The 16,913-nt window shown below is 33.3% G+C and overlaps 1 protein-coding gene across 1 annotated transcript; it reads right to left on the bottom strand.

Annotated features, from left to right (window-relative positions):
• Nucleotides 1-2,087: 2,087 nt before the first annotated feature.
• Nucleotides 2,088-15,213, bottom strand: LOC127728966 (uncharacterized). Its single transcript, XM_052236546.1, has 4 exons — nt 13,116-15,213; nt 11,572-11,753; nt 3,132-3,368; nt 2,088-2,440 (listed from the first exon to the last, which is right to left on the bottom strand). Exons 1-4 carry the CDS (start codon nt 14,225-14,227, stop codon nt 2,088-2,090), a joined length of 1,884 nt encoding a protein of 627 aa, XP_052092506.1. The 5' UTR covers nt 14,228-15,213.
• Between the last annotated feature and the right edge of the window lie 1,700 nt (nt 15,214-16,913).

Here is a 16,913-nt window from a genome sequence, read left to right as displayed (position 1 = left end):
AAATATGATTTTCTGTAATTATATTTATGGTGTTCAAATACAAAGACAAAACTTGCATTTTATCAATATGTTCTATTTTAGCCATGTGGTCCATCTTGGTTTGGAGCCGGGGTCATCAGACAAATTTTTAAAGTTGAGATGACAAACCCTCAAGTGTGCTCACATGGCTCCTTGTGACTGCAACAAAAATAAAGCCTGGTCTTTTATAACGACAAAACTACAGGTACAATATACCTTTTTTTAGCTCACCTGGCCCAAAGGGCCAAGTGAGCTTTTCTCATCACTTGGCGTCAGTCGTCGTCGTTAACTTTTTACATTTTGAAATTCTTCTAGAGAACCACTGAATGGAATGAAACTAAACATGGCATGAATGTTCCTTATGAGGTGCTGACAAAGTGTTGTTACTTTGAAGCCGATCCATCATCCAAGATGGCCGCCAAGGGGGGACTTAGTTTAACATAGGACCCTAAGGGAAATACATACAAATGTCTTCTTTTAAAGAACCGCTGAATGGAATGAAACCAAACATGGCATGAATGTTCCTTTTGAGGTGTTGACCAAGTGTTATAACTTTGAAGCCGATCCATAATCCAAGATGGCCGCCTGCGGGGGACTATGTTTAACAAAGGACCCTATGGACCATACATACAAAAGTCTTCTTTTTGAGAACCATTGAATGGATTGAAACCAAACATGGCATGAATGTTCCTTATGTGGTGCTGACTAAGTGTTGTTACTTTGAAGCTGATCCTTCATCCACGATGACCGCCAGCGGGGGGACTTTCTTTAACATAAGATCCCATTGGAAATACATACACATGCTTCTTCTAGAGGTGCACTGAATGGAATGAAACCAAACATGGCATAAATGTTTCTTATGAGGTGCTGATGAAGTGTTGCTACTTTGTTGCTGATTTACTGTTCAAGATGGCCACCAGGATTTTTTATAAAATTACAGGGCCAATATTAAACCAAATTTGGCCTCACTCATATTTAGGGTATATGTTATGATTTTAATCTATTTTAACATGATTTCCAAAATTAAAGTAGAATCAGGTGAGCGACACAGGCTCTTGAGAGCCTCTAGTTTCAATACATTGGCATATCAAAACAAAGTCAAATCATCAATTTCTGATACTGTAAACACAATTTTTTTTTAATTTGAGTATGCTAGTAAATTGAAGGTTAAATACACATGTCTGCTATATCATGTACAAGTATTTCATTAAACATTGTTAAATGAACAAAATATTCCTTTATTACTTGAAAAAAAAATCCAGGTTATCTGAAGTGATGGTGAACTTGTAGTACATTTTAGCGGGACAGGTCAAGACAAACAAGGAGGAGTCCTTTATGATTACATCCTTTAAAAAATCTTTTGTGAGAACAGTATAGCCCAATTACTGACCCTAAATTTTTAGATGGTTAAAAAGTTATATAAAATGTTTTTATGAAAGTTTCAGATTATTGGATACATCAACTTGTTTATAATTAACATCTTCAAAAATCAGTTGCTAAAATATTGGTATATACTGGAAGGTATACATTGTACATGGAACTTGTGTGTACTTCTTGAAGTACTTGTTATTTTTCATATAATTTTCTTTTCAATGTTTCAAAAACCGCATGTACATTCATCATGTTCATTTGTTTTTGTTTTAGAATTACCAATAATGTAATAGTTTTGCAACTTGACCATTGATTATTTTTTTCATTTTGTGAATCCAAATCATGGGTTAAAACTTTATCGCTACCACTTTTTAATTTTACTTCCAGATACAATATGAAGAGGGCAAATAAAGGTAATCTAATCAATATGTTGAATTTAAAGATTAGGAAAAAATATGATTTTCTGTAGCTTAAAATTTACATGAAATATAGAAGTGAAAAAATTGATTGTATCCCCTACAGAAGATATTTGTGTTATCAAAATTTTATCAATATTGCAGCAATAAGTTTGTTATGAACAGTATGAAATTTAAATCAATAAAATGCAATTGCGATCTCAAACATTATTTAAAAACAAATTGCACAGTTCTTCAAATTCAGTATGACAAGAGTCTTTGGATAGATTTTTGTTTTATTCCCTATTCTTCCATTGTCTCAATAATGTCAATATCACTATCAAATTGTAAAAACTCTTCCCTTATTAAAGGTGTCTTCACTCTGCTACTTCTTCTACTGTCTACAGATGAATTACTACATGTAGCATACTGGTGGACTTGAGCAGTGATTTGTTGGTTAGATTGCTTATTTCTTTTTTCTTCCTTCCTCTGTCTCTTCCTCTCTCTTTCGTCTTCTTTTTCAGTGTCTCTCAATTCTCTGTCTCTTTTCTTCCTTTCTCTTTCCTCCTTCTTTGCCTCCTTTAAAACTTCAGCTTCTTCCTTCTTTCTCGCTCTTTCTGTTTTCCTCTTTTCTTTCTCTTCTTCCAACTTTTTTGCTTCATCATGCTTATACTGCAGTTTCTGTCAGTCAGGGGTACTACTTGTACAAGTAATTTTTATTTACTTGAAGAAGTAAATATTGATATACTTATATAAGTAAATTTGTAGGATACTTATACAAGTGTATTTTATTTACTTGTATAGGTAAAAAAAATTGGGCTTAGTTATGTCCCTTAGACATTCAGATTTTTTTACTTATACAAGTAAAAAAGTCATCCTATCTTCTTTTCTTGAATTCTTAGGACTTCTTTGCTCTAATAGAATTTTTGATTGTCTGTCCTTTGCAGATGTCTTTACTAATCATTTAAGTGTAATTTCATGGACAATGAAAATCTCATTTGTCTGTTATCTTCAGAACACTGCTCATTTACAAGCCCCCAAGGGGCAATTTTTGAAGGCCTTGCGCAAATACTTAAGATCTTTGCGCAATCAGTTTCTTTGTTGAATTAATGAGATGAAACATTGAACTCTAATCAAAAATTATTAGCTAACCTGAGAAAAATTGTTAAAAGCATGTTTTTACATCTCAAAACTTGAGAATTTTTGTGGTATTGTAATAAAAATTTACTTATACAAGTAAATTTTTGAGAAAATTAAGGGGAGATTATTCAAACATTATAATAAACTTATATAAGTTTATTTTATTTACTTCTTCAAGTAAATAAAGATTACTTGTACAAGTAGTACCCCTGACTGTCTGTAGCATTTCATCCCCTGTAATGACTCTTGCTTCTGTTACAATTTTACTAGAAGTTTTTTTTGCCTGAGATGGATTTGCAGGGGGTAACAACACATCAGCTAAACTTTTTGGGATTAAGTTTTTTGTAACGAGTGGATTTTCTGTTGTTTTGTTCAGCTCAGTTTCTGTTGTGTATGTTAAAGTGTTGCCACAACAGTGACAAAGAATTGTTGATTCCTGGTGCTCTACAAAAGAAAAAAAATTTACACTATAATAGTATTAATTGAAAGGCTAATGAGTTATTGTCAAACTCAGGATAGAACTGTTTATACCTGTGAAACAATGATTATAGGTTTCATAACGAGTGAGAATAGGATATCGCTTGATAACAACTTGTGTTATTTAATTTCTATATAATAACGAGCCTTCGGTGAGTTTATTATTACTATATGATATATATGCTCGATGTTAATATTTATTTTCACTTCGCATTCATCGTTGAATTAAATAATAAACACAAAACATTCATCTGAATATTATTAAAATATTTTTTTAGGTTTTTTTGTCTAGCCTGTGGCTTCTGTTACAAACAGCTTGACATGCTTGACAAAGGGATATTTATCCGGCGGTGGCGTTATAACTAACTTCTTAAGGTGTAATACCACCAAATCATAGTACGTCACATCCGGTTGCATACGAAAATAGGTCGAAAAAAAATATTCCCTTGAATTTGACAGTTGTAGGTAATTGATCCTACATTTCATTGCAGTAAAACATTTCTGAGTCATAAACATATATCTTGGGTATTTCAAAGCACCATTATTTCTTTATTTGGGGTTTCTATAGAATATTTTGGAAACTTGAGGTTACATGGTTACTAAAGCTTGTACACAGGTTAAAAAAGGGGGAAAATTTGATTGGTTAACTTCCAGTGATGGTTATTTTCTTATATGCAATGAAATGTTATGTGAAATTTTTTCTATAGTACTGGACAGGATAAAACTTTACTCATGCCAAGTATTTCTTTATTTGAAACAAAGATAAATTCTGCACAATTTTTTGAAAAGTGCAAATTTAACAAAGACTAATAGGGGAAAATCAATGGTGGTATTACACCTAATATGGGAAGCTGTACATGCACCTTTGACCTTGTGAGTACTCTCATGTGTTAAAATTTCTTGCTATTTAAGTGAAATATTACAAATAATGAAATATTCTGAGTGGATTGAGTCTCCAAAATACATTTTATGAGAAAATTTCCTTGAAATAGGACTTTACCATGAATATTAGTTGACAGAACAAGCCATACTTAGAGTCTTGGGGAGCTTTTTCTTCTTATTTCTTATATTCTGCTATACTGGAAAATCTTTCCTAAGAAATACTTTAATAAATATATAGTTTTAAGTAAATGAAATTATTTTTAAAGCAGTAACAACAAATTATTCACCAAGAGAGAAGTTTTTTATGTCCCTCTCTGGAACGCGGCGTAAATTTAAGTTTTACGCAAGGACTTATTGAAACCTTCTTGGAGACAGTAAACTTTTATACGGATAGTTCAAGCAGCTTGAATACTTCAATTCATCATTTATAATAACATTTCTATCATAAATGAGTGAAAGTTACCCCAAAATTTTTATTTATTGGCCTAAAAAGTAGAAATTTTGAGGAAATGAGAGGTATAAATGGACCAAAAGAGACTTTATCAGGAAGAATAAGAGGTCCATTAGTAGTATTTATCATCCTAAAGTCATCTTTTGTATCATATTCAACTGTTTGTAGGCAGATGAGATAAATATTTGATCATTTTTTGGTCCACACTATATTCTATCATGATGCGGCTTGGTTTGAATTTTTCGAAGAAATTTTGTTCGAATCGCTGTAGATGTCGTCTTACATTATACTAGATTTTTCTCAAACTATTGAACTGATTATGACAAAACTTGACAGGAATGCTTGAAATAACCAGTATTACAAAGGAAAAAAGTCACATTCAGTTTATTCAACAAAAAAGTCTTCTTTAGGTGTAATACCACCAAATCATAGTACGTCACATCCGGTTGCATACGAAAATAGGTCGAAAAAAAATATTCCCTTGAATTTGACAGTTGTAGGTAATTGATCCTACATTTCATTGCAGTAAAACATTTCTGAGTCATAAACATATATCTTGGGTATTTCAAAGCACCATTATTTCTTTATTTGGGGTTTCTATAGAATATTTTGGAAACTTGAGGTTACATGGTTACTAAAGCTTGTACACAGGTTAAAAAAGGGGGAAAATTTGATTGGTTAACTTCCAGTGATGGTTATTTTCTTATATGCAATGAAATGTTATGTGAAATTTTTTCTATAGTACTGGACAGGATAAAACTTTACTCATGCCAAGTATTTCTTTATTTGAAACAAAGATAAATTCTGCACAATTTTTTGAAAAGTGCAAATTTAACAAAGACTAATAGGGGAAAATCAATGGTGGTATTACACCTAATATGGGAAGCTGTACATGCACCTTTGACCTTGTGAGTACTCTCATGTGTTAAAATTTCTTGCTATTTAAGTGAAATATTACAAATAATGAAATATTCTGAGTGGATTGAGTCTCCAAAATACATTTTATGAGAAAATTTCCTTGAAATAGGACTTTACCATGAATATTAGTTGACAGAACAAGCCATACTTAGAGTCTTGGGGAGCTTTTTCTTCTTATTTCTTATATTCTGCTATACTGGAAAATCTTTCCTAAGAAATACTTTAATAAATATATAGTTTTAAGTAAATGAAATTATTTTTAAAGCAGTAACAACAAATTATTCACCAAGAGAGAAGTTTTTTATGTCCCTCTCTGGAACGCGGCGTAAATTTAAGTTTTACGCAAGGACTTATTGAAACCTTCTTGGAGACAGTAAACTTTTATACGGATAGTTCAAGCAGCTTGAATACTTCAATTCATCATTTATAATAACATTTCTATCATAAATGAGTGAAAGTTACCCCAAAATTTTTATTTATTGGCCTAAAAAGTAGAAATTTTGAGGAAATGAGAGGTATAAATGGACCAAAAGAGACTTTATCAGGAAGAATAAGAGGTCCATTAGTAGTATTTATCATCCTAAAGTCATCTTTTGTATCATATTCAACTGTTTGTAGGCAGATGAGATAAATATTTGATCATTTTTTGGTCCACACTATATTCTATCATGATGCGGCTTGGTTTGAATTTTTCGAAGAAATTTTGTTCGAATCGCTGTAGATGTCGTCTTACATTATACTAGATTTTTCTCAAACTATTGAACTGATTATGACAAAACTTGACAGGAATGCTTGAAATAACCAGTATTACAAAGGAAAAAAGTCACATTCAGTTTATTCAACAAAAAAGTCTTCTTTAGGTGTAATACCACCAAATCATAGTACGTCACATCCGGTTGCATACGAAAATAGGTCGAAAAAAAATATTCCCTTGAATTTGACAGTTGTAGGTAATTGATCCTACATTTCATTGCAGTAAAACATTTCTGAGTCATAAACATATATCTTGGGTATTTCAAAGCACCATTATTTCTTTATTTGGGGTTTCTATAGAATATTTTGGAAACTTGAGGTTACATGGTTACTAAAGCTTGTACACAGGTTAAAAAAGGGGGAAAATTTGATTGGTTAACTTCCAGTGATGGTTATTTTCTTATATGCAATGAAATGTTATGTGAAATTTTTTCTATAGTACTGGACAGGATAAAACTTTACTCATGCCAAGTATTTCTTTATTTGAAACAAAGATAAATTCTGCACAATTTTTTGAAAAGTGCAAATTTAACAAAGACTAATAGGGGAAAATCAATGGTGGTATTACACCTTAAAAGCTTAATATTTCAGAAGATAGAAGACCTGGATGCTTCATACTTTGTATATAGAGGCCTTATGATATGAAGTTTCCGTCTGCAAGATTTTTTGTAATGTTAATTTCTCTCATATAAAGAGTAATACTAGGATAACTTTATTTGGTACATGTATGTGTGAACCTTGCAAGGTCCTCATGAGCTTTAATACAGTTTTCACTTGAGCTCAACCTCATTTCATGGATCAGTGAACAAGGTCAAGTTTTCATGGTCAAGTCCATATCTCAGATACTGTAAGCAATAGGTCTACTACATTTGGTGTATGTAATGATTGCAAGGTGTACATGTCCAACTGGCAGGTGTTATCTGACCTTGACCTCATTTTCATGGTTCAGTGGTTAAAGTTAAAGTTTTTGTGTTTTGGTCTGTTTTTTTAAACTGTATGCAGTCGGTCAACTATATTTGATGTATGGAAATATTTTACGATGTTCATGTCAGTCTGGCAGATTTTATTTGACCTTGACCTCATTTTCACGGTTTATTGCTCAATGTTACATGTTTGTGTTTTAGTCTGTTTTTCTAATACTGTATTCAATAGGTCAACTATATTTAGTGTATGGATATATTATACGATGTACATGTCAGTCTGGCAGGTTTTAGTTGACCTTGACCTCATTTTCATGGTTCATTGCTCCATGTTTAGTTTTTATACGACCGCAAAAATTTTGCGGTCGTATATTGGTATGACGTTGGCGTCGTCTTCGTTGTCGTCGTCAACCGAAGACACATTGATTTTCGCACTCTAACTTTAGTTTAAGTGAATGGATCTCTATGAAATTTTACCATAAGGTTCAATACCACAAAAGGAAGGTTGGGATTGATTTTGGGGGTTATGGTACCAACAGTTAAGGAATTAGGGGCCAAAAATAAGCATTTTTGTAACTTCCAGACATAACTTGTGTGTTAGTGTATGGATCTCTCTGACATTGTACCACAAGGTTCCATATCACACAGGGAATGCTGGGATTGATTTTGGGGGTAATTGCCTTAAAATTTTAGGAATTAGGGGCCAAAAAAGGGGGAAAAAACAAGCATTTTTCTAGTTTCATGACAATAACTTGTGTGTAAGTGTTTGGATATTTCTGAAATTGTACTACAAGGTTCCATATCACAAAGGGAAAGCTGGAATTGAGTTTGGGGGTTATTGCCCGAAACGTTTAGGAATTGGGGGCCAAAAAACACATTTTTCTAGTTTCCAGACAATAACTTGTGTTCAAGTGTATGGATCTCTCTGAAATTGTACTGCAAGGTACCATACCACAAAGGGAAGGCTGGGATTGAGTTTGGTGGTGATGAATCATAAGGGGGTTCAAAAAATTTGGGGGGGGGGGTGGGTTTCTTTCCTTTTTTTTTCTTTTTTTCCTTTTTTTTTCTTTTAAAATTTTCCATTTTAAGTTGGTTATTTCTGATTTATATTTAAAAGCAAATAATAATGATATGGTAGGAGATACACACCAAACAGGATATAATAAGTATTGTGCAATAGCAAGAAATCTTCAATTGCACAGTATTGCGCAATAGCAAGAAATCTTTAATTGCACAGTATTGCGCAATAGCAAGAAATATCCAATAGCACAATATTGCGCAATAGCAAGAAATTGTCAATTGTACAGTATTGCGCAATAGCAAGAAATATTCAATTGCACAGTATTGTGCAAAAGAAGATACTTCGTATAAATTGCTTATTTCTTGACCAATTTCAATGGGGTTTTATTCTTGAATTCTTGTTCTTCTTTAATATGCTGAATCTAACCGTGTATTAAGTTTTTGGATTTTGGGCCCCGTTTTTAAATTGGTCCACATTGAGGTCCAAAGGGTCCAAAATTAAACTTTGTTTGATTTCATCAAAAATTGAATTATTGGGGTTCTTTGATATGCCAAATCTAACCGTGTATTTAGATTCTTAATTTTTGGTTCCGTTTTCAAATTGGTCTACATTAAGGTCCAAAGGGTCCAAAATTAAACTAAGTTTGATTTTAACAAAAATTGAATTCTTAGGGTTCTTTGATATGCTGAATCTAAACATGTTTTTAGATTTTTGATTATGGGCCCAGTTTTCAAGTTGGTCCAAATCAGGGTCCAAAATTAAACTTTGTTTGATTTCAACAAAAATTGAATATATGGGGTTCTTTGATATGCTGAATCTAACCATGTATTTAGATTTTTGATTTTTGGGCCCCGTTATCAACTTTGTCCACATTGAGGTCAAAAGGGTCCAAAATTAAACTTTGATTTCATCAAAAATTGAATTCTTGGGGTTCTTTGATATGCTGAATCTAACCATGTATTTAGATTTTGGATATTGGACCATAATAGGTGAATGTCCAATTTAAAAATTTTTAAGTTCTTAGACCACATTCATTCTGTGTCAGAAACCTATGCTGTGTCAAATATTTAATCACAATCCAAATTCAGAGCTGTATCAAGCTTGAATGTTGTGTCCATACTTGCCCCAACTGTTCAGGGTTCGACCTCTGCGGTCGTATCAAGCTGCGCCCTGCGGAGCATTTTATTGTGTTTTGGTCTGTTTTTCTTAAAACTTGAAGCAATTGGTCAACTATATTTGGTGTGTGTAATGATTGTAAGCTGTATGTGTCTGTCTGGTAGGTATCATCTGACCTTCACTTCATTTTCATGGTTCAGTGGTTAAAGTTTAGTTTTTATACAACTGCAAATTGCGTAGTATAATACTATGATGTTGTCATCCGAAGACACATTTGGTTTCCGGACAATAACTTTAGTTTAAGAGAATGGATCTCTATGATTTTTTACCAGAAGGTTCAATACCACAAAAGGAAGGTTGTGATTGATTTTGGGGTGATGGTACCAACAGTTTAGGAATAAGGGGCCAAAAACAAGCATTTTTGTAGTTTCCGGACAATAATTTGTGTGTAAGTGTATGGATCTCTCTGAAATTGTACCACAAGGTTCCATATCACAAAGGGAAGGCTGGGATTGCTTTGGGGTTAATTACTCTAAAAGGGGAGGGGGGGGGGGGGGTTGTGGTGTTCAAAATGTTGGGGGGATATTTTTTTGGGGGGGGTTCATTTTTTTTCTTCAAATTTTTGAAATCTTCAATTGCACAGTATTGCGCAATAAGAAATCTTCAATTGAAAACAAATACAAATATTTGAACCAATTTTGATCAGATTAATTAAGTCTTTAATTTTTTGAGGGTTCTAACCTTGTATAATTTTTTTTATATTGGGCCCAATTTTTAAATTGGTCTAAATTGTGTTGCTGAATCTTATTGTGCATTTAGATTTTTATTTTGGGCCCTGTTTTCAAATTAGTTCATATTAAGGTTTGAAGGGTCCAAAATTAAACTTTGTTTGATTTCAACTAAAATTAAATTAGGCTAATTAAAATTAATTGATAGATTTTCATCCCCGCCCGCCCCTCTGAAATCGTTCCGCCCCAATTTTTTTTATTTTGAAACATTTAGGATTTCCGGATTTTGTTCATTTTCGTTACCGGTAACTTTCGATAATTTCGTTTCATTAATAACTTCCTGTTTCAAATTTTGGTTTTTGCATTTCTTTTTATGTTTGATTCGTTATACATGTATATACACGATAGAACCTTATTATTACACTTGCATATATGAAGAACACGTCACAAGAGCGTTTCATATTTAATAAAAAATAAAAAATAAAATCCTCCCACCCACCCCATTTTTTTCAAAAATTTGGATGAAAATCTACTAATTAAATTTACTTGGCCTTATTGGTGTTTTTTTATATGCTGAATATAACCATGTCGTTAGATTTTAGATATCAGACCATACTAGGTAAATTAAATGTCCCATTTCAAATTTTTAAGATCATTGACCACATTTATTTTGACAAATTGTGTCAGAAACCTATATTATGTCAAAAATTGGATCACAATCCAAATTCAGACAGTATCAAGCTTGAATATTGTGTCCAAACTTGCCCCAACTGTTCAAGATTTGACCTCTGCAGTCGTATCAGGCTGCTCTCAGCGAAGCATTTTATTGTGTTTTGGTCTCTTTTTTTTAAACTGTATGCAATAGGTCAACTATATTTGATGTATGGAAATATTTTAAGGATTAAACTAATTTTAACGAGAGTTGATATGATGCGATATCCAATTCTCAAGAGTTGTTAAACCTATTTCTCTTATGGTCAACACTCTTTTGTGATAAATTAAAAATTCTGTGAATCGTTGATCTACTCTTTTGCACATACATGCAACAGTATGATGTCATATGTCTTTTTACAGTGTCAAACTATAACATCAGACATTTTAAAACTTTATACATCAGAACTTTTTTTAACAATTTCATATGGTAAATTCAGAAATCTTTGTGATGTTTGAATTCTTGATAATGTTGCATGAATTAGGTGTCACAAAAATAGAATAGATTTGCAAATAATTAAAGATGTGGCCACTTTTCCAGAAATTAAAAAAAAAATCTCAATTTTTTTTCCATTTTCAACAGATGCATGCAAACATTTCTTAATCTACGGAGTTAAGTGTTGAAATCAGGAGCATAATGCTTGCTTTAACATAGTTTACAAAATATTACCATTACTAGTGATAATTGTAACATCTACATCTGTAATCTCTTTATTTCCCTTTTCAGTTTTATGAAAGTCTGCTGGAGCTAGTTGAGAATTGGGAATTATGGACCTGTCTACAGGATACATTCCAGATTTCCTAAAAGACTCTTTCACACGTGCTAAGGATAAAGTCTGGTCAATTGCAGTGCTGGAAATAAAAATCATACCCATTATTCGAGAAGGAAGAATTTATAAAGTGAAAAGTAGTTATAAGGTATTTGTTCTTGTCATGGGTTATATCATACAGTAATAAGATTATGCAAGTGATGTGAAATAAAAGTTGGTGTGCTTCATGTGACTAAAATTTGAATATCAACAAGTAAGAAACAATGAGCTCACAAATGCAAAAGAAACATTATAAATCAGCCATAACTTTCAAATTTTCCAAGGGCATTAAATGTTACCCTTAACCTTCCTTCTGTCCCATTTTCTTTTCAAAACGAGAGTTGTGGCATTTATGTCCTCAAGACACATTCTTCTTTTTTATGCCCCACCTAGGGGCATTATAAATGTTTTTCGGCCTGTGTGTCCGTCCATTCGTCTGTCTGTCCCGCTTCTGGTTAAAAGTTTTTGGTCAAGGTAGTTTTTGATGAAGTTGAAGTCCAATCAACTTGAGACTTAGTACACATGTTCCATATGATATGATCTTTCTAATTTTAATACCAAATTAGAGTTTTGACCCCAATTTCACAGTCCACTGAACATAGAAAACGATATCGGAGTGGGGCATCCGTGTACTATGGACACATTCTTTGTTATTTTTATGCCCCCGCCGTAGCGGAGGGGCCATTAAGTTTTACCCCTTGTCCATCTGTACGTACGTCCCAAAATTGGTTTCCGTTCTCTAACTTTAGCTTGCCTCGAGCAAATGTTATGAAACTTATACACAATGCTTATTTCAACAAAACTCAGATCAAGTACAAATTTGGTAGTGTCACTTTTACCGTTCTTAATTTATGTCCCTTTATAACTTTATATGCTAGCTGGGGCATCATCTGTGTCCATGGGAACACATTCCCCATTTCTTTTTTTTTTTCATCTACAATGACTACATGTTACTATATTTCCTTACAGATGCTTAATGAAAGGATACAGCTAGTAACTACTGAGACCGATGGAAATCAATACCTTGTTGATTTGAAAATCATGAAAATATGAATTATTCTGCCAAGGTGAAGAGGAAGCGTGGAATCATAAATTTTGGTTGTGTATATCATTCTATTTATCAGGTGAAATAAGTGTACAAACTATTATTAATTAAATTATGAGTTAAGCACTCTTATTTTAAACAAAATTTGTAATTTGATTTGAAGATAATGTTTCCTTATATTGTGTACCAAAATTGTGTACCAAAATGCTTGTTTTTGTCAGCAAAATATTTTTTTCCCATTGAAATGAAAATAAATTTCACTAAATAAGTTAAATTGTCGAATGATAATTAACCATTGCAATACAAAATTCATTTATACCAAATAAATATTTTAATCATAACCCAGCATACTGTAAATACCTTAATAAAGCAGGAAACTTTGCTTTGCCTATGGTGGCAGACTTGTTCAGGTTTCCCACTGTCACAGCTAATTGGTTGACCTTTTCTTTCAAGGGACCAAAGATGGCAACATCAAGGGGCTGAAGCAGATGAGTAGTGTGTGGTGGTAAGCCAATAATGTGGATGTTGTTTGCCTTAGCCTTTTCAATCAGGTCGATACTAATGTGTGAGTCATGGTTGTCAAATATTAATAACACTGGTCTTCTGGTTCCACAGAATGGGAGGAACACTTTGTCAAACCAGTTTTCAAATAACTCTGTGTCCATATAACCTGATTCAGATGAGCCGTACAGCCAGGTATCTGGAACACCATCTTTAAAGTTCCTGTGTGGAAGGCAGTCGTCAAAAATGATAAAAGATGGAAGGACATGTCCATCAGCACCTATGCACATATGTACAGTGATGTGACCATGCACCATCACTTTTTGCTGATAACTATGGGAACCTTTTAGTGTTAAAACTTTTTCTTTACTTTTTTCTTTGCCACTGAACCCAGATTCATCACAATTAAAGATTTGGTTAGGTTTATTTGTCAAACCTAAACTATCAACTGTGTCAGAAAGCAGTTTAAAATACTGGTCCACAACTGTGACATTCGACATACGCCTCCTGGCTTTGTCCTGCTGTTCAGGAAGTTTTTCCGACAGTTCCCTGTGTCTGTTCAGGAGTTTGTTGATCCATTTGTTGCTCGGACCTTTGTCCATATTAAATAGTGTTTTCCTGCCTGATTTTTCCACGATTGAAAGAACAAATGCCTTCAACATCCTTCTCGTCAATGGGAAACCCCTTTCAGACATATACTTGACATAGTTGATCAAGGATGTCTCTTCCTCATCTGTTAGCATTTTTGAAGGCCCATTCAAATGGTTGTCGTATTTTCCATTGACATGGTCGGATATAGTTGTCCGCGGAACCCCATATTCTTTAGCTGCTTTTGAAATGCTCATTTTGTTAGAATTCACTGCACCAACAGCTTTATCAAGAGACTCCTGCAGGTATTGCTTTTTTTTAGGCATCCCTAAAAGTAGAAATATACATATATATATGTATATGTCAATAACACACTTAGTCATTATATGTATTGAAGTATTTCCGATTTTTGATGGTTGATAACTAGTGTATTTTTGTCCCCTGTCTTGCGTGTGGTGTGGGCAATATAGAAATGGTGGTTGTCCGTCTGTATAAAACAAATCTGTACCCAGAAATTGAATGCTGATTCCCCCTAATGTAAGAAATTTCAAAGAGAAAGCAGGCAGGAAAACATTTTATTTTATTTTTATGCAAGAGATCAATCTAAGCACATGCAGCTTCAATCTACAGAGAATTTTTTCTTAAACTACTGACCAGTAATATTTATTACTATAAAAATAAGATGTGATATGATTGCCAATGAGACAACTCTCCACCAGGCCAGGGTACAGCCTTTAACAATGAGCAAAACCCACTCTGCATAGGAAGCTATAAAAATTGTATAAGATTTGTAGGGTAGAGGACCATAGAATAAAGGTTTTAAAACTATTGAGTTATTAGATTGTTGGGAAATGAATCTCACTTAGTACCCAGATAATTTAACCACATATGTGAAAATGTGTCCGCTCTGAAGTGAGCTATCAAATTGTCATAGCTATTTAAACAACTTTACAAGGAATAATTCTTTTATAATTACTTGATAAGAATAAAAGATGTGTAAGCAGTTTTACTTGGCCATGGTCATTTGAACCCCCCCCCCCCCCCCCCTTTTACCCACAAGCATTTTTCTAGTTTCAGGACAATAACTTGTATAAAGTATTTTAATTGCTATGAAATTGTACACAAGGTTCAATACCACAAGTAGAAGGTTGGGATTCATTTTGGGGGTAATTGCCCAAACGGAGCAGGAATTGGGAGCCAATAAGGGTCTAAAACTGTTTTTATACGACCGCAAAAAATTTTTGCTGACGTATATTGGTATGACGTTGGCGTCGTCGTCGTCGTCGTCCGAAATCACATTGGTTTTCGCACTCTAACTTTAGTTTAAGTGAATGGATCTTGATGAAATTTTACCATAAGGTTCAATATCACAAAATGAAGGTTGGGATTGATTTTGGGGGTTATGGTACCAACATTTAAGGAATTAGGGGCCAAAAAGGGGCCAAAAATAAGCATTTTTCTAGTTTCATGACAATAACTTATGTGTAAGTGTATGGATCTTTCTGAAATTGTACTACAAGGTTCCATATCACAAAGGGAAAGCTGGAATTGAGTTTGGGGGTAATTGCCCAAAACATTTAGGAATAAGGGGCCAAAAATAAGCATTTTTCTAGTTTCCAGACAATAACTTGTGTTCAAGTGTATGGTTCTCTCTGAAAGTGTACCACAAGGTTCCATATCACACAGGGAATGCTGGGATTGATTTTGGGGGTAATTGCCTCTAAATATTAGGAATTAGGGGCCACAAAAGGGGCAAAAAACAAGCATTTTTCTAGTTTTATGATAATAACTTGTGTGTAAGTGTATGGATCTTTATGAAATTGTACTACAAGGTTCCATATCACAAAGGGAAAGCTGGAATTGAGTTTGGGGGTAATTGCCCAAAACATTTAGGAAAAAGGGGCCAAAAATAAGCATTTTTCTAGTTTCCAGACAATAACTTGTGTTCAAGTGTATGGATCTCTCTGAAATTTTACTGCAAGGTACCATACCACAAAGGGAAGGCTGGGATTGAGTTTGGGGGTGATGAATCATAAGGGGGTTCAAAAAAATGGGGGGGGGGGGGGGGGGATTTTTTTTTTTTTCTTTTAAAATTTTCCACATTAAGTTGGTTATTTCTGTTTTATATTTAAAAGCAAATAATAATGATATGGTAGGAGATACACACCAAACAGTATTGTGCAATAGCAAGAAATATTCAATAGCACAATATTGCGCAATAGCAAGAAATTGTCAATTGTACAGTATTGCGCAATAGCAAGAAATATTCAATTGCACAGTATTGTGCAAAAGAAGATACTTCGTATAAATTGCTTATTTCTTGACCAATTTCAATGGGGTTTTATTCTTGAATTCTTGGGGTTCTTTAATATGCCGATTCTAACTGTGTATTAAGTTTTTGGATTTTGGGCCCCGTTTTTAAATTGGTCCACATTGAGGTCCAAAGGGTCCAAAATTAAACTTTGTTTGATTTCATCAAAAATTGAATTATTGGGGTTCTTTGATATGTCGAATCTAACCGTGTATTTAGATTCTTAATTTTTGGTTCCGTTTTCAAATTGGTCTACATTAAGGTCCAAAGGGTCCAAAATTAAACTTAGTTTGATTTTAACAAAAATTGAATTCTTAGGGTTCTTTGATATGCTGAATCTAAACATGTATTTAGATTTTTGATTATGGGCCCAGTTTTCAAGTTGGTCCAAATCGGGGCCCAAAATTAAACTTTGTTTGATTTCAACAAAAATTGAATATATGGGGTTCTTTGATATGCTGAATCTAAACATGTATTTAGATTTTTGATTTTTGGGCCCCATTATCAACTTTGTCCACATTGAGGTCAAAAGGGTCCAAAATTAAACTTTGTTTGATTTCATCAAAAATTGAATTCTTGGGGTTCTTTGATATGCTGAATCTAACCATGTATTTAGATTTTGGATATTGGACCATAATAGGTGAATGTCAAATTTAAAATTTTTAAGTTCTTAGACCACATTCATTCTGTGTCAGAAACCTATGCTGTGTCAAATATTTAATCACAATCCAAATTCAGAGCTGTATCAAGCTTGAATG

The sequence above is a fragment of the Mytilus californianus genome, unplaced genomic scaffold (assembly GCF_021869535.1).
Source record: "Mytilus californianus isolate M0D057914Y unplaced genomic scaffold, xbMytCali1.0.p SCAF_2, whole genome shotgun sequence".
Taxonomy (NCBI): domain Eukaryota; kingdom Metazoa; phylum Mollusca; class Bivalvia; order Mytilida; family Mytilidae; genus Mytilus; species Mytilus californianus.
Note: the sequence above shows the minus strand (reverse complement) of the source record. Positions and strands in the feature narration are given on the sequence as shown.

Bases quoted from the DNA above. Each gene is read 5' to 3' on its own strand.
- LOC127728966 (XM_052236546.1), bottom strand. From the start codon at position 14,227: ATGACTAAGTGTGTTATTGACATATACATATATATATGTATATTTCTA. The intron at 3,369-11,571 runs GTAATATTTTGT...TTTCTTTTGTAG, and splicing joins TACAATTATCACTAGTAATG to AGCACCAGGAATCAACAATT. The intron at 2,441-3,131 runs GTACTACTTGTA...AGCATGATGAAG, and splicing joins AATGCTACAGACAGTCAGGG to CAAAAAAGTTGGAAGAAGAG.